We start from the raw sequence: 19,243 nt of genomic DNA on the forward strand, positions 1-19,243 counted from the left end.
ACTGCTTTTAAAGCTTCATATTCTTTCCTCTTGTTCTAGTAATGCAATTATTTGGCATGCTTAGTGTGAGACAATGGCTATTTTGAGATCTGCTGAACAATTCACAGGCCTTTGTAAAGGTGCTACCTATGATAAAGAGATAAGACACCTGTCAATGGCCCTTGAGATATTGCAAAAAAGGGGAGAAATACTGCACATCAAGCTGCTGGGCTGAAGGGAATATAGTGATGAATACTTTTTAGCTGGAGTCTACTGATGTGCTTCTTCATCTCTACATCAACTTCCAAGTCCCCAGAGCAGTGAAAATTGCACTGGACTTCACAGCTCCATTGGCCAACACCTGCTGTACCCCAGAAAAATACATCACACTGGCTCTGCTGGTGATCTAAACTCAATTTCATGACTTGCCTGACTTGTGGAAATACTAGCATAAGAGGCCTGTAAAGGAATTTGACTTGAGATTGGTATCTATTCAAGAATATTTGTAAAGACCAAGGAATAGCCTCGAAAGAGGATACTGACCAGTTACTCAGAACAGTTCTAAAATGGGTAACAGGATAATCAAGAGCAAAATGAGCTAAGATCCGAAGAAAACACACTGGATTAAAACTTTTACATCACAGACTACCTGAGAAGTATCACCTTTAGGGGAAACTATTGTTGGTAATATGTAAAACACAACTTCCTGGGCTCTATCTATAAAAGAGTTGCCCTTGTTCCATCCTTCTACACCAGGCAAACTTGGCCATCCAGCTGTTTTGGGACTACAATTCCCACCATCCCTGACCACTGGTCCTGTTAGCTAGGGATGATGGGAGTTGTAGTCCCAAAACAGCTGGAGGGCCAAGTTTGGCCATGCCTGTTCTACACTGTAAGGGGATTCACATGAACACGTGTGAGGGGATCAAGCTGGCTAGCACCTCCACCCCGGCTGATTGGTCCAGAATTCTCCTCCCTGTAGGTGCATAGGGCTCCTATTCATAGCCCTACACACAGCCATCTCTAACCCCTAATTCGAACTGGACAGAGAGCATTACTGTATTTACTCGAATGTAATGCACACCTTTTTTTGTCCAAATTACGTCATGAAACTTAGGATGCGCATTAGATTTGATGGCACACTAGATTTTTCGGTTTCAAGGTTTTGAAAATTGAGGGGTGCATTAGATTCGATGGCACATTAGATTCGTGTAAATACGGTATTCTAATTTTTCACAAAGCATAATGTTGCCGAGTCTCCACCCTCCCCAAAAGATCTCTAATTATTTTTAAGGCAACTTCTTAAGGAAGCTAGAGAGTATCTGTGGGGGGATTTTAGGACACATGCTCTGAGAATTACAAGAATCTCAAATTGATCAAGGGCACATTGGAAGTGGCAGCTAGGAAGCTAGATAACAAGCAGGCAGCAAACAGAACAATGAGCTGCTTCAGTGCACCACTCATTTCCAAACTGTGCATTCCCTGAGAGTCCTGGCCACCACACATACTGGGGAAAATATAGGCTTATTTCCAGGATGCTTTTGTTGAATGATGCTATCAACCTGGAGTTCTGTTCTATATGCTAAACACCTTCTGACCTAATAACAGAGCTACCAATAGCTTGTGATGATAAGAGTGCAACATGCAATCATCTTCTCACCTGTTTCCTTGCTTGCTGGTGTTTAAATTTCACTTTGATTACATGATCCCAGTGCTATCTTTGATATTGTTCTCATCTTTTTGGAAGACACGCAGGGAGGGACAGGGGTCAAGCACACCCACCATCTACTGTTTCAGTCTTCCCCAACCATCAACCTCCATATGTTTTGGACTCCAACTCCCATGATCCCTGACCACTGGCAAAGCTGGGTTGAGGCTGATGGAAGTTGTAGTCAAAACATCTGGAGGATACCAGGCCGGGTAAGCTTGCACTATTGGGATAATTTCCTATTAATGAGGCAGCTGGCACAAACCTTGTGGTTTGCTTGCAGTACCTCTACTGCAACCTTGATCCGTCCCTTGTTGTTAGGGGAGGGGAAGTGAAGGAGGGAAGGAGAGGGCATATTCAACAGGTTGCAGTTTCAAGTTACAGAAGCGGACTTAGCAATAGGCTAGACAATAGTGACTATTTAGCAGGAAAAGGTTTATCAGATGCTAAAACTGCCAATACATATAGCTACAGAATCTAAATACCATGAGTGCTCAGTATAAAGCAACACGAGTTGTTAACGGGGCAAAAAATATAGTCCATTATTAAAATGGGCAATCTATTAAAATAATATTTATTACACAGCAAGGAACAATTTAACTTTTTTTAAGAGGCATTATTTTATTATGTTGCTAGGGTGGAATGGATTACAACACTAAGCTTTCCACAATAGATGTTCTAGAAGCAATTTAAAGCTCATTAGAAATAATGTCCCTGGCTACTGGAAAATGTGGTAAATGTAATCCACATCCAAATGTTACCTGGGCTATGAGAACAGGAAATTGTTCTGTGCTACTGTGGCTAACCTTGAATCTGACCCTGAGCAGTAACTGCTAGAACAGCTGAAAGCTCCAGCAAAATTAAAAACTTACATCAAAGTATATCACGACAGAATGTAGATAAATAAAAAACAGCATATTGAAAATATTACTTTTTCTGTCAGTCTTTCGTAATGGCGAGGTAGTAAGGGCTGCTAAAAATACAAGGGGCTCCAGTCACAAACACTAGAACAATACATATATTAGAATCTAGAACAATTATGTCTCACTTCCTGATGCTTAGCACATCTGAATCTATTATACAGTTTTCAATTAGCCTACACTATCATGGAACACAACTGAAGGCCAAGTATGGTGCAGTACAGGGGTGGTACAATGATGGACCACTTAGTGCTTAACTGGTTACCTGGATTCCACTCAAGACATGTGCCCTTAGTCGACAGCGTGATGACAGAGGAGTGCAAATATAGCAGAGAGTGGTATCAATAGGCAGTGGCTTTCCAGCATGCCAAAAAGGAGCTGTTTCAGTCCGACCTGGAGATCCCAGGGATGCAGTTTGGAAATTTCTGTGTGCATCTCTGAACACTGACACTTTGCTATTTAGGGGCTTGAGCAGGCCATTCCCTTTCTCTCCTCCCTCCCACTTCCAACTGACACCCTCAACTTACCGTATTTTTCGCTCCATAGGGCGCACTGGACTATAGGGCGCACCTTGTTTTTAGAGGAGGAAACAAGAAAAAAAAACAATTTTCTGGTTTTCCCTCCTCTAAAAGCCCTGGGTTTTTTTTGGTTTTTTTTTTGAGGATCAGCTAAAAGTTTTGCAGCTTTTTTTGCAAAGGGGGAAAAGCAAAGAGGAAAAGCCCTGTTTTTATGGGGAAACAAACAACCTCTGCAGCACATTCAACAATGGAGGCCTGGGCAAAAGGGCGGGGCTGAAAGGGAGCTGGGGACTCTTATCTCTCTCCCGATCTCTTGCTGATCAGCTGCTGAGCAGGGTCCTTTCAACACCCCCTTTTCTCTTTGCAAAATAAAAAGCATGATCCTCTTTTGGCCCCTGGGCAATTCAGCTCCAGGGACCACCATTCGCTCCATAAGACGCACAGATATTTCCCCTTACTTTTTAGAAGGAAAAAAGTGTGTCTTATGGAGCAAAAAATATGGTACTGTGCTCAACATTCAACATGCCACGTAAATTTGCAGGTTCTTGTGGGGTTGTTTTGATTTTGTTTAACTTTAAAAAAACCACATAAATGAACTGATACACTTCTTTGAACGTAGGGAACAGGAGCTACTAGCTTATTTTTCAAATTGCCTTATTTTGCTTCCAGTCTGATAGGCAAAGGATCACGCAAGTGTGGTGCTAGAGGGATGGTGGCTGTCCTGTTGGAATCAGTCCCTAAGGTTAGTGTATACAAAGCAACCTGCTGTCCAGAAATAGTCTAAACTCATCATCTCTCACAGTAGGCCTTGCAAATATCAATGTACTGTATTTGGAAGCTAAATCTTGCTTAATGAGAACGAGAAACTCCTTTGTCTCTAAAAAGGCAAAGTGATATATATATATATAACAAAGCATCAACAGTTGCTCACCGTAAGTGCAAATCATCTTACTGGCCTCCCTGAAGAGGAGAATTCCATTAGGAGAAGACACATCAAAATTTAAACGCTGTGATCTGGGGGGGAAAGTAGCAACATCTCTTCAAATAACCCAATAAAACAAACATTAATCATACATGCTATAACAGTGAACTCAGGTACTGAGTTATGATGGTCAAACAGCTAAATGAGGGATGCTGAGAAACCAGAGGGAGGTGGGCTCAGGAGAACCCCCAAGACTTGCCAAAATAGGAAAGAAAACACAGAGAGGCTAAGTGCGGAGATGTACCCCAAAAAAGTCCAATGGGGACTGAGCATGTTAAGTAGCCACAGAACACTATGTAATTGTTGGGATGCAGAGGGCAATGGAATATATTCTCTGAAACGAAGGTATGTCTTGCTGGCTGGAACACGGGACAGGAGCACTCTACACTACTGTAATGTTTCATTGCTCTCTCACTTATATTCACTTATTTGGAAACCCCTGAAGCTTTCTGTTGCTTTGGTGGGCCAGACACTTTAATGTTACTGAAGTATATGTTCTTGTTTAAATATATAAAAGTATTTTTTTTAAAAAACAACAGCACTTTGAATTCAGTATTTGAATTCTACACTAGCTGCAGTTTTCAAAGTGACTTCCAAGGCAGCCCTGTGTATAACACATTGCAGTAATCTAACCTACAGGTTACCAGAACATATAGACAACTGGAGCTAGGTTATTCCTGTCCAGTTTTACTCCTTTCAAATTTGGGATTGTAGGAAGAAAGAAGTGCTCTGTTATGAACCTGACTCTAGGCCAGCAAAATGCTTCTTTAGATGTGTGGTAGTACGTCTCAGGGGTCAACGTTTCAGAACCAGGTGCAGATGTTCTCCAGAAATGTTAAACTACTACCAATATCATTTACTACTGGCTCAGAGAAAGGTCTGCAATGAAGAAAACTTGCTCTTGCCTCAAATTCTGTTATGAGTCAGGTAAGTATAACTCCCTTCAGGATCTGCCCCAACACCCCACTCCTTCAAGTGAAAGGTGCATATTCACTACATTCTCCTGTATGGAATGAAAGGATTAGTTTCAAAGTATGTGAAAACCATCATGAAGGTGTTGAGGTGGAAATATATTTATCTCACAGGCTCTGAGAAGGATGAAGCATGATCCCATGCTTCCTTCTACACATGTACACCCTGCCACTGTTGCTGATATTTCTTCTTGTTCCATATGAGTGACAACTTTTAGGTCTTTACAGTGCTGGTTTTTATTGGTGGTTTAAACTGTTATATGATCGCCGAAAAATTGATTATGGTGCTGGAGGAGACTCTTGAGAGTCCCATGGGCTGCAAAAAGATCAGACCTATCCATTCTGAAGGAAATCAGCCCTGAGTGCTCATTGGAAGGACAGATCCTGAAGTTGAGGCTCCAGTACTTTGGCCACCTCATGAGAAGAGAAGACTCCCTGGAAAAGACCCTGATGTTGGGAAAGATGGAGGGCACAAGGAGAAGGGGACGACAGAGGATGAGATGGTTGGACAGTGTTCTCAAAGCAACTAGCATGGGTTTGGCCAAACTGTGGGAGGCAGTGAAAGATAGGCGTGCCTGGCGTGCTCTGGTCCATGGGGTCACGAAGAGTCGGACACGACTGAACGACTGAACAACAACATAGTTATGTTTTCATTTATTGCAACTTCTGAACTTCTGTAAATAGCTTCAGTACTATTTTGTGAAATGCTAGATTAAATTAAATTAAGTAATAATTGAAATAATGAAGGAACGGAGCAAAATGTTCCATTCATTTGTATAGACATAGCTAGCCAGGCAAAGCTTTGTGGATGCCAGATTTTCAGCTCTCTACAAGAAGTTGCAATTTTGTATGGCACCAAAATGCTTTACAAAATGTGTGCTTTACATACACTGTAGAAAATGGTAACATCTGGCAGATGGAAGAAACTGAAGCAAACCCTCATTCTATCATAATGCACAATTTGATACCCTGTAACATATTTTCACCATGTCAAAGTGTATTGTATTATGCATTTTAACCTGTAAAACCTAATTCAATACACAACTCCAGAAAAGGCAAACCCATCCCTGATGATGTTCTCTAAAGGGAACAATACAGGCTTTCTGCATACCAATAGGTAGATGAATACCATGAATATGCAAAATAGTTCAATGAGTTTCCTCATTTGAAGATTTAATCTACTAGCACCTCGTTGCATTGTGAGTATCTGTAAATGTGTCTCCAAAAACTTTCTCCTCTAGTGTCTCCTTAGCATTACTAATTTTAGAGACATGTGATACAGATAAATGAATGTTAAGATTGTCCAACTCTCAGTCTAGCCCACCTCACATGGCTGTTGTGAAGGTAAAAGGGGAAATGGAAAGACAATGGGACACAGCCTTGAGCTCCTGGATGAAAGATCAAGTTCCAAATATAGAACAAGCAACTAATTTGTGCATTTTCACAACTCTCAGCAAAACATATGCATACCAAACTTGTTACAGCTGTAAGGTGTTAAATTATTATTTGGTTGTATTTGTTGATTCATTTTGTATTTTATATTTTTGTATCATTATCCTCATTATTACATTACATGCCCTTTACCAACAGGTCCCAGGGCAGGTTACAACACTTTAAAATTAAGTGTTAATAACAGTTAAAAACAGTTCATAGCCATAGGAATTGGGTGGGTCCTAAAAAAACACAAATCTCAGCTGTCAAAGGCCAGGGTAATGATGTTTACAGTATATTAATAAATAGCAGCCCAGTGATGACAAGCAAACTAAAAGTGGTTGCATGGGGGATCAGAATTGCGGGGGGAGGTCAACTACAATACCACGAGTAAACTTCATTGATTTCAAGGGAGTTCCTTCCACGCAAAATATGCCAGAGCCAACGATATATGGGTTTTTTCTTACAAGTGGCACACCACTTGGGGAGTGGAATGATGCGGACACAAATTAAGTGCTTTAAGAAACATTCCACAGTATCCTCCTCCATCCTACTTAAGGTGGTTCCCCCCACCCGTACAGGAAGGGGTCCCTCCTAAGTCTCAGGTGGGGGTGTTGAAATCCTTTTCTCTGGTTGCTTAGCATTAAGCATCCTTAGCAATGGTGCTGCTTTAGAGCTCTTCTGAGTTTTCTGCTCCAATGTCCAAATGACTTACTCTTTCTTTCTAAAAAATGAAAACTAAGCATCTGGGGGCCCTGCTGGCCCCCAGATCCTACCCCTTCTACCTATTTGTCAGTAGTCCTGACAATGATCCACTTGTAGAGCAATCCTATGCATATTTATTCAGAAGCAAGTCCCACTGTGTTCAATGAGGCTGATTCTCAAAGTCAGTGTGCACAGGACGTTAGACTGAGTAAGTCCTATTGAACTTAATGGGATTCACCGCTGAGTAAAATCTTCCCAGGACTGTACTTCAAGGACTGCAATTGTCTGTGTGAACGTGGCCTTAAGGTGTGACCTTTCAACATCAAATTTTGGCGAAAGACCCCCAGAGGAATCTCAGATGTGATTTCCACAAATGCAAAATAAAGTTTGTTTTGAAGGAATTCCAAAATATGGCAACGGTAGTTGTATATTCCAAGTCTGAAAACATACTACAATCTCTAAAAGGAACTATCAGGACAGTTGAGCAAGCCTATGATTAATTCTACCTGTTTTGCATCATCTCAGCCATGAGCTTCAGAATAGGAGTAGTACATGCTGGCTCACGATACCACAGCTCAATAGCTCTTTGAAGAATAGGGAGATATGATGGGTATCTTTCATAATGTAAGTTAAAGATAAAATTCTTAATAAAAGATGCTCATCACACACAGCTTCATTTCAAAACTTACTTTTAAAAACATGACTAAGGTTTGAGGTCTATTCTTTAGCAGCTATAAATTATCTCTGAAACCAAGCCAAATTGCTTCGATAGAGAATCTTAATGTGCACTAACTGAAGATCTTGTTTTGTAGTCATATCAATCACTAGAGAATCAAAGATCTTGCTGACGGGTCCAAACTCTGGCAGCCCAATAACAGCAGAGGCAAATTTAATGAAAGAATCAACCATACTAAAGTTTGAGGAATAGTTTAAGAACAAACAACACTAATAAAAAACCCCTATGTAGCTACAAAGGAAGAAAAAACAAGGATATCAATCAATACATCAATGCTCCTAGTCCTAAATGGAAAGCCATCAGAGCAAAATGCTCTGATAACTTCCGCTGTAAAAACTCTGCAGATAGCCTGATATGGCTAGCCAGTTCAATCAAAATTGAGGAGCTCTAGCGGTGGGTATTTGGAGATAAGGTTTAGGTGATAGAAACCCAAAGGAAGAATGGCTTCTGGCATCCTTGATTTCATGGATGCTTAGTACAGTGACAGAAAGAACTTCATAGACAGTTCATTCAATTTTTAAAAATATATCTGCTTTCCTTCATTGATAACTTGGATGTTCTGTTCTTAACAAAAATAAATAATTTTAATGGAGTTTCTGAACATACAGTAGAGATTAGATTGCAGCAATATCTCCTCTTTTAGGGAGGGTCCTGACTTTGGCAGCTGAGCCAGTCTACTTGATTCTGCCCTGATGACTCTCTCCTTAAGCAAACAGGAGGACCTCCTCCTTCAGGGATTTTGAGCACAAGCTCCCTGTCTGGGGATGTAGGTTTTTGTGGCAACACTGCTGGTCATGATGTGAATGTGTAGTAACCTGTCAACTTGGAAGCCAAATGTGATGGGCCTGGGTGCATTATTCTGGGTTCTAAAACCTGATCTTCCTACTGGACATTCTGGAGGCTCAGAGACGAAGACTTCTGGCAATGGGATGTCCATTGGTCAGAGTGGCACCTGTTGTGACTATTACTCTAAAAAGATTGTTCCTTTGGGCAGCCTCAGCTTAGCTGAGCTGGCAAAACCTACCAAGTGAGGGAGCAAAAGATCACCGCCAGAAGCCAAAACCTATGGGTTTGAACCCTTGGAAGTTGGAATTTCAGAAGTAGGGTCTACGTGGTCTTGCACTTTATAACGTGCCTATGGACAAAAATCTCATCTCCCAAAGTCTGGCCAGGGATTGCAAGCAAGCATTTTGTGGAAGAGGGGGAAATTGAAGTCTTAGGACAAATGGATAGTTATGGACAAATTGACAAGACTTGAATTTCCCCTCCTCCACAAAATTTTGATCTGTGGACATCAATATACAGTATAACCAATCAAATGTACACTACAATCAAATTTACTTTAAAAGTTATGCTACGCTTCTCAAAGCAGTATCTAACACAAACTCATTCAAATGAATGAAATCAGAATGCAGTCTCATTAATAGAGTTTTCAGTAGTCATGTGGTTCTAATATTTACTTATCTCAAGAAACTACACACTTTGATCATGTTAGAGGACCTATTTTGTGATAATCTTAAAGAAATAGGTCCTATAAAATGATCGAAGTGTGTAGTTTCTTGAGATAAGTAAACGTTAGAACCACATGGACTACTGAAAACTGTTAATGAGACTGCATTCTGATTTTATGCTTAAGGGCACATGGTCTTAGAAAATATTGTTCCTGTATATTCAAAAGTACCCTGCACACCTAATATGCTGTATTGCTGAATATACAAGGAAAACCAACTTCCAAAATATAACACTTGAATCACTGACAGTTTGACATATCAATATTTTAAAAGAAATGAATGACTTTCATATTCATGATATTTTTAGTTCCATGCACCTTCCCTTGCAATACTTCAAGAACAGCCTATATACCTTACCACCAGAAATGTCTTTAAAATATTTGGAGATATTTTAATAAAGCCTTATGAGATATCAAATAACAACTTTGTAACAGATTTTTCTATTATTGCACATATTTGCTCTTCATCCTTTGCCCAGAGGGAAAAACTATAAATCTTTTCTCAACTGAATGAACACCATTTATCATATTCATTTTCTTGTCAATACAATTATGAAAAGCCTTTGGCCTTTTTCCAAGGAGCCTGATTTGTTACAGAAACCCAATTAGTATAAGCAAGCCTGCTACAAACAATCCTATTTTGCAGGATAATGTTACTATTCTGCTTGCTGGGCTATTTGCTTCTAAACATTACCCAAGAACTGTTATAATATATAAAACATAATAATAATTCCCAGGTTAAAGACCAAGTCAAAGATGTTATGATTTCTGTTCATCTTTGCCATCTAGTGGACAGAAGTAAAATCTAGAGTGGTTTCCTCAAATCTGAAGAGGATATCAAAGGGGTCACCACTAGCAATTTTAAACAACTTTTGAATCTTTTAAAAATGTTGTTCATCTGAAATGGAAGCAGGGCTCTCTAGAAAATGCATGCATACGACTGATGATGGCTGCTTCATCTTTTGCTCTCTTCCTTTTTATTCTACTTACTGCTGAATCATTTTATACAGTTTTAATATTTCTAGGTTTTAATCTGCATACTGCTTGGATTTTTAAAAATTTTTTACATATAGGAAATAAAAAAAAATTAAAAATTAAATAAATAAATCCTATTTTTAGAGTGAGGTATCTTTTTTCTTTCTTTCTAAAAACACCCAAACCACTTTATATTTTTTTTTTATAAGAATTTATTGACATTTTTACTTATAACAACATACAACCTTAACCACACCTACATTTATACACATACAAAACAAATACAATTACACATCTAATACAAAAATTGCCATGATTTTTCTTCTTAATTAGACATCTCAAAAAAAAAAAAATTCTTTTTCCAATCTTGACAGTTGACTTCCCCTGCCTTTTCACCTTCGAGTTTATATCCACAATCTACTTTTTAACCTCTTCATTTAAAAAATTAATCTTAATTATATATATAAAGTAAAACATTCATCTTAATCTTCATCTTAATCTTAATCGTCTTAATCTATAAACTTTAACCACTTAAATTGACTTTATTTATACTACATCCTCATAAATCCTCACAAATCATCCTCATCAAATCTATCTCTTCTATCCTTTAAACTGCTGCTTATAACATAAAAACTTGAAATATCTCCTTTCATGTTCAAACAAATAATAAAACAAACTATTGTTGACAGTGTTCACCCTCCGATTTCAAAATACCATAACAGATTGCTTTAGATTTTACTTAATGCTTCACCCCACACCCCCTCTGTCCATTATTCTTCTCCTGATGGCATCAGCACTGAACTTCCTTGCAGCTTCCCTCTCCAAACGTCCACAGATCCGGGCACAGTCCAAAACTCTCCTTGCCACGAGCTCCGAGGTATCCATCTCTTCCTCTCTCAGCTTCTCCGGTTCTTTGTAACATTCCTTTTCTTCTTGTAAATACCTTAATTCTCTGTCCCTGGCCCCCGAGCTCACACCTCGGGGACTGGATATAACAAATCTTGACATCTCCTTGGGGCTGCCACCCCCAAAGAGCGAATTTCTTCTCCGAAGTAGCTCACTCATTTCTTTCCATCTTTCCATCCACCCTCTCAGCTCTTTGGCAAGACTTTCTTCCAAAGTGTCAAAAGTTTTGTAAGCCTCCTCTGTGGGCAGTTGGTTCCATTTCAGACCCCCACACAAGACTTTGACTTTTCTATAAAGTAGTTCCACATTCAGGGCAGTGAGCCTTTGTTCATCTGTTAGTCCAGAGTTCAATACCAGTTCAAGGACGAAACCCAACATACTGGCAGAGGAGGAGGAAATGGGTATCATATTTCTTCCCCTGTCTCTTTGTTCGTCGCCATTTTCCTAAGCTGGAGCGCAAACACTGCAACTTTATATGGAGATATTTTCCGCTAGTTAGCTTCCCAAAAAAAAGTTTGCCAGTCTCATGTATCGATTTTAAATACTTTGTAACCAGTTCTGTGGCAGCAATCCCTCAAATTGGTTAATTTCTTAGGCTCGAAGGGAGGGAGGCAGGCTGCCTTTCTCCTTCCCCCCGGATCGTTCCAAAAACACGATTTCTGCCAAGATTATTTACTCACGACCACCGGGTTCCTTTAGCTCCATTCTTCACAGGTAGAACTTAGACGCTCACCGCGGGCTTTGCCGCCGCATTTACATCCCGGTTGGGGCATGTCCCCGTAAGCCCGGCTCCGTTGTCCCTTCACCCCCACTCCCCCTTTACAGGGGGGGCAAGGGAAGGGTTCGGAGCCTCCGCGGGCGCAGCCGGGGAGCCCAGGGTGCGGGACGCTCTTCCCGCACCCCAACCGGAGCCGCGCGCTGCGGTAGCGCGGCTCCTAACCCCCGGGATGGACCGGGCGCTTCGGACCCGAAGCAGCCCTCGACCACCCGACGATTGCGTCGCCGCCGGAAGTCCACACCCAAACCACTTTATAGGCAGGAGTAACACAAAAACCAGTTTAAACATTACTTAAGAAAACCTGCAACTGGGACATCCTAAAATTGCTAAAGCCCTAAAGTGTTTGAGTTGACTTTATATACTATCTACCTGATGATGATGATGATAACAATCATAATAATAACAACAAATTATCACCACCACCACCACCACCATCATCAAAACAAAATATAAAATCAAAAAATCCTTCCAGTAGCACCTTAGAGACCAACTAAGTTTGTTCTTGGTATGAGCTTTCGTGTGCATGCACACTTCTTCAGATATCATCACCATCATTTATACCCCGCCCATCTGGCCGGGCCTCCCCAGCCACTCTGGGCGGCTCCCAACAGAATATAAAAAACACGGTCAAAACATCAAACATTAAAAACTTCCCTAAACAGGGCTGCCTTCAGATGTCTTCTAAAAGTCAGACAGTTGTTTATTTCCTTGACATCTGATGGGAGGGCATTCCACAGGGCAGGTGCCACTACCTAAGGTGGGCAGGTTGTAAAAGTCCAGAAAGGCCCATGGCTTTGTAGGCTTCAGACCCTTAAATTCCCTAAGAATTCAAGTTGCTCAACTTGCTCACCCCGCCCTTTCAAACCCACAAGTGAGCACCCAACATTTGCAGAAAAAGTAATTTTGGTTTTCTAGCACAGTGTAATAGAAAACTCCAATAATGGAAATCCTAAAGCATGCATAATGTCACATGAGAGATCTCATAGTTACTTACACAGTAATGACTTTAATATACTAAATACAATTGCTTCAATGGGTGGATTGTGATGATAATAAAAAAGAAATCAGAAAGGAGCCCTGATAGCAGAGGTACATCACACTGTAAATTAAAGGGCTTTAAATTTATCTAAGTATTGCAGGCTAACAATAGAGATGGGGAATAATTAGGGATTAGTGTGGCACAACCCCCGCTCTGCCAAAAGTGACCTCTTTGTGGTCTCTCTCCAAATGTTGCCCTCTCAGTTAATGGTATGATTGCAACTGTACTGTAATTTTAGCTGATTACGCATTAGTTCATTTAGCTTTGTTTCCTCTTCCCCACTGTGCCACACTATTAAACTAATGCAAGGGACCTGGTATCCCTCTGTGCACAGAGCCGGCATTGTCATAGTGTAATAAGGATACATCCAGTCAAACAGCATGGTGTAGCTGGTCTTTGTGTTCAGAGCAAAGGCAATCCCTCGAAGATCTCTCGCCAGTCCGATCAACATACGCTGTCAGTGGGAAAGAGACACAGTAATTGATTTTCACGTTAGCACAGAGCAGATGGAGTCATGATCAGCCAATAATGAGCACAATATCTGATTTTAATTCATTAGCGTAAACGTCTTTTTTTCTTTAAAAAAAACCTAGAGCTTTTAAGTCTTCAACTTAAATATTAATATTAATCAAGTGCTTTTTGCACAGCAATAAGCTTATCAATAGAAATAATAAAATGAATTCAGCTTGAAATAGTAGATATGAGATCATATAATAAATTAAAGCCCAGAAGACACATTAAACAGAAAGTAATTTCCATTATATTCCCCTTTTCATTTTTTGTTTTTCTCCTTTTAAACTGGGCATGGGGATTCTCACTGATGTCACTCTTCCAACTTGGTTATCCCTCAGAAATAGTCTGAGCAAAATTTATTGAGCTGTTCAGTTTTATGTTTGAAACAAGAATAGGTGCTAAGCACAGGGGAATGAATATATATTTCCATCATTATTATTTAGTATATTCATTATTGTGTATAAACAACAACAACAACAACAACAACAACAACAACAACAACAACAACATGCAATTCATTGAAAACATTTATTAGTATAAAATGTTTGTTTTTAAAGAATGGCCCATGCATCCTTTTTATAAAACAGATTCAACAGCTGCTGAAATTGTTTAAAAGACAATTCCTAAAATCATAAGTAGACTTCAAGTGTACATGGCTGTCCTCTCTCTAGGAGAGGAAAGTGGTGCTTTTAGGTAAATAAATAAGCTATTCCATTTTTAGACTCTGCAAAAAATGGGGGATGACATTGCCATCAGCATACAGTTAGCTCTAAAATGAGAATGTTAATCAGACTGGCTCTGAATAGCAATTCTTTGGTCTGAAGGTTAATCAGATGGGTTTATCATAAGAAATATAGTTTGCTGGAATTATGTTTACTGCAAGGCAGGGCTAATTTGAGACATCAATTATATTCAGCCACCCTACTGAATTCGCAACATAGCATCTATCCAGCCTGCATCACCCACGCTGACAACGTATGGACCCAAACTAACACAGATGAAAAGCAGCAAAGTTTTTTGGACAGGTAACACCGCAGGGCAGCTTGGAAACTTGGGGAGTCCCTGAGATGCCTTGTTAATGGTATGATTCTACTCAGAAATGGTGGGACCCTTCCCTGAATCTCCCCAATTCATCTAGGAATTCGGGGGTACACACAGAACCAATGCAGACTCCTAGCAAAGAAGTTATAAATTAGCATGATTTAGTCTCCTTTTTTTGCACCATTGTTTAGGGAATATATGAAGATGTAATCCATGGGAACCTTGAGTGGAACTGAACATTGGTCTAAGGAACAGTTGCTGAAGGGAACAATCTCTCCTTCCCTTCTGCCGTGTGCTGTTCTGGGGGTTCTCCTGACATCCCCACCCCCCAGCAGACTTGGAGGAGGCACAGGGGGGATGATGGAGACAGTTCCATTGCACTAGCTGGAGTCCTTACGCTGGCTTCCACTAACAGAACCAGGTAATTGAACCCTGTCCTTTGATTTATATTTGCCTTTTTTCTTCTTGTGGAAATAGATTTATAGCAATCCACCTTAGTGGGCAGCAATGGTAGGATATCCAGCAATGAGGGCCCAGATCTGCAATACTCTACGTGGAAACCTGCCCTTCCCCATGATTAGAACTAGAAACAATAACACAAAGCAAAGAAACAAATGTAAATGTGCTTAATCTGCATGATTTATACAGGAAAATCCAGGTTATATTGTCAAATATATTTTATGTTTGTTTTTAGCACAGAGCCCAGGGACACATGCTATGGTGTAGGGAGGGCGAATGTGGGTGAGCACAGTGATGGGCCTTTAATCAGAAGTGATAACAACATTTGCTAGAGTCTTGGAGTGCAGTTGGGTATGGAGCACCCCACTTTATCCACATAATAATATCCTGTGAGGCAGGCTAGGCTGAGACAGTGACTGGTCCCAGGTCATCTGTGAACTTCATGGATGATCAGGGATGGGAACCCATATCTTCAAAGTCACCTCTCTCTCTCTCTCTCTCCCTCCCTCCCCTTGGGGGTTGGCTATGGGGATCCAGCAGTTCAAAATTTAGCACTATACCACTGAAAACATGAGTATTTTGTATTTCTTGTGTTTCTATGAATGTCACTATGAGCTCCCCTCAATCCCTTGACCTAATTCAGTCTGAAATTCTTTACATTTCTGACAAAGTACGTTGAGTATAAGTAACACAGCCACTATTTTGAATAGGCAGCTTGGAGAATATAACCCACTGAGCTTAGAATCTGGGATGAGACTTACTGTGTCAGGAGGGGGGAAGGGCACTTTACAATTATATGGATTGGACAGGACCTGGTTCTGCTACAATTCTCTTTCTGGGACTAGACTTAGAATGAGACCTCAGAATGGACTTTGTCACAGAAACGTTTTTATGACCAAGACTACATTGATGTGCTGCCTGTCATTCAATACAAACGGTGTGACCGTATGAATAATTCCAACTACCCAAGTCATTTCTCAAAACCTTTTTTCTTCTATTAGCTCTTTTACCGGTACTTATGATTTCCAGATGAAGCCTGCTTCCCCTTATAAATGTCCATCATTTCTAATGGCAAATATATATAACTTACAGTAGCAAAGTCTGCACATGCCCTCAGCCATTACCTAAAGCTAAAAAGTGTATGGCTACAAAGATCATAGAAATCACCACTTTGTAGAGTTGGAAGGGTCATCTAGTTCAACTCCCTGCAATGTAGGAATTACACCCGAAGAATCTCTGACAGACGACCACCCAGCTTCAATTAAAAAGGAGAGTCTACCGCCTTTGGAGGTTGGTTTAGTCCCTAATGAGCATGGAGAACACACTATACACTGTAAGTCTAAGCGGGGAGAATCAAGAATTCATGAAGTTCCACTGAGGTCAAGTCTCACTAGCCAGAAGATCCTACTTATTCCAAATGGTAAAAACAAATGCTCAAATTGAACAGATGCCCCAAACATTTATGTGATCACATGCTGACACTAAAAGGATGTTAAGGCCACCAAATCCATTCATTAATTCATTGTAAGACCAATAATCAAATTACTAGTCCATGTTAGGCTCTCAAAGCAGGTGTAGATTCATTCTTTTCAGATTTCAGTAAGATGAATCTATCTAATAGTATAGATTTAAGGTGGCATGGTCTGAAGAAAAATTCAGAGGAGGCATTTAACAGTAGTCACCTTGCATGATTTATTTTCTTGTTGCCAGATATGTGTGGTATTAAGGGAGGTATGAAACAGGGACAAGCAACTGGCTTTTAATTTTTTTTAAAAAAATCGCTTATTTGATTATATCCTCAAAGAACCTCAAATGGCTTGCATCTAATCTGAGGAACGTAAGGTTACTGAAGGATCACAATGCATGTACCACAGAGATACATTCATTCCTAGGATGCATAGTGACCACTGTTGAACTATGTAGTTATTATGTGAAGGACTGAATGAGAAAATGTGCAGAGAGAATTTTGGTAGCCAGAACTCTGATGACTAAGCACATTTCCACTTTGAAATAATTACTGCATATCTCATAATTAAAAATAAAGGAACAGGCTGGCTGCTTTAAAAGCCACTTTACTAGGCCTGTTGTTGATTTCCCCCCGATTTCTTAAAATAAATTTCCGCGGCTTTCTCAAAGTAACAGCAACATGGGGGCAAAAGACCCATCAAAACCGAAATTGCATTTTGACAGTGCGCACCACATTGCTAACTTGTTCCAAGTGGAGCCAGACAAGACAACCCATTCAAACACCCCAAAACAGGATTTTCTAATGGGAAGTCTGACAGACCTTTAACTATAGTTGCACTTCTGGGTGCAGCTATAATATTACCCTCATAATTCTACTATATAATAACAGCCGGGGAAAAGGTGAAGGGTCATAGTGCTTTGTCTTTAGAATTAAGATGGCTGTCTTCGTCCTTACAGCATACTCTTAATTCTACAGACACGTCTTAATAACCTCTAAATAGTTCCAACAAAAGAGCCATGTCAGAGGAATGAGCAGGCCCCAAGGTGTTTCAACTGGAGTGTTTTCATCTGCCTTTATTGCGCTATCCCTCTCCAGAATTAAGGCAATAACCTGTGATAAATTATTCAGGAACTGCTACAGGGATCAAAGCAAAATCATTCTGTTAAAGTGCTGTTTGCAACATTTGGCACTTAGTGTGAAAACTTTTAATGTGTGCAAGCTGAAAATCAAGGATTTTAAATAATTCAGCAGCTTCGAGTTTCTGTGAACCGGCTATAGATAGCACGATGCTACTTAACCACTCCTCATCCTCGGATAACATTGTTTTATTTGCCCCTATCAAACTAATCATGTCATAAATAATATCAAAGTACCACGGAGGTTAAGTATAGAAAGTCAATATATTATTGAGCCGAATTTCCAGGGCCAATACAGGGGCTTCTTTAAGAGAGCGGTGGTGAGAAAACAGGCACTAATCTTGTAACTATGATTTTTTTCCCCCGTCCCCAGCTAATGACGTCCTCACATATTTGGTGAGCACTTCCTGGAAAATAAACCTGAACATATGCTTTATGAACAGGATTGTCAACTACAAATGTATTTCAACAAGGGTAAGCTGCCCATTGCAATTATTTTTCAACTACGTGTTTCAGATGTATAAAAAGCCAATTAGAAAATCCTAGTAGAAGCCACAAATTAAATGAGCTTGGCAGTCATTGGCCATTTTCTAAGTGATATTTTAACAGTGTCACCTCCCTGCAGATAAGAATACTAAGCATTTTATCGAAGAGCGGAACAGATTATTATTATTATTATTTTGTTTTGTTTTCAGTACTTTCCAAATAGAGTACCTGAAAGCACTTTACCACGTATTATTTATTCATCAGGATGAGCAAACAAATAAACCAAAAAACCCAAAAAGCTCTATAATCTAATAAATTATGCTTAAAAAGATTTCAGTGGGAAAGTTTACTTTATGATAAAGCAACAAATTCAGTTCCTTAGCAGTGGCTTAGAGCATGAAGTTTCCCTTTATACAAATTAGACAGATGGTGCTTACAGTAGAATTTACTAAAGGTCTGTCACAACAAATGCAGCCAAGCTGCATATTTAATCACTGCAGAACCTTGTCTACCTGCAGCTGCCAACTGCTAATCCAATTTCCCTGATAAATGTGGCAAGAGACACGATCAGCAATAAAGAGCATCTAACTCCATTTTCCTGCAGGGCGTCTTTTGATGAACATTTAGGACGGAAGCAAGGAGTGCACTGTGTGGCCCTGGCTTGTGGCAGCTGCATGCATTCTGAAGGCACAGTTCTCAGGTTACTCACTTAATTCTGCCACTATCATTATGTTGCTATTGATCTCAGTAGCTCTTGTCTACACAGCATTACTCTAGATGGAGCTGAATCAGGCAGTTATCATGCATCAAAGTTGCTCAAAAGCCTGGAGATTTCCCCTTAATTACTTGTGATTTTATTTGCAAATACCGTTAAAGTGTAATCAAAGCAATCACTTTCCAGGGTCATTAAGAACTTGCTAGTTTAGGGATATAACACTGGAACTCTATTAAAATTTCCACCAGTAAGAATTGTTTCTCTATC

At 40.0% G+C, this 19,243-nt stretch overlaps 1 protein-coding gene across 4 annotated transcripts in view; it reads right to left on the reverse strand.

The window, feature by feature from the left end:
- RANBP17 (RAN binding protein 17) overlaps positions 1 to 19,243 on the reverse strand; it is a 168,222-nt gene that overhangs the window by 36,144 nt on the left and 112,835 nt on the right. For all 4 annotated transcript variants that reach the window (XM_033142824.1, XM_033142821.1, XM_033142822.1 and 1 more), the window contains exons 20-22: positions 13,524 to 13,612; positions 7,721 to 7,828; positions 4,057 to 4,139 (exon numbers count right to left, since the gene is read on the reverse strand). In XM_033142824.1, the coding sequence (XP_032998715.1) occupies positions 4,057 to 4,139; positions 7,721 to 7,828; positions 13,524 to 13,612 (280 nt within the window). The remainder of the gene's footprint in view (positions 1 to 4,056; positions 4,140 to 7,720; positions 7,829 to 13,523; positions 13,613 to 19,243) is intronic.

This window comes from Lacerta agilis, chromosome 3 (assembly GCF_009819535.1).
Source record: "Lacerta agilis isolate rLacAgi1 chromosome 3, rLacAgi1.pri, whole genome shotgun sequence".
Taxonomy (NCBI): Eukaryota; Metazoa; Chordata; class Lepidosauria; order Squamata; family Lacertidae; genus Lacerta; species Lacerta agilis.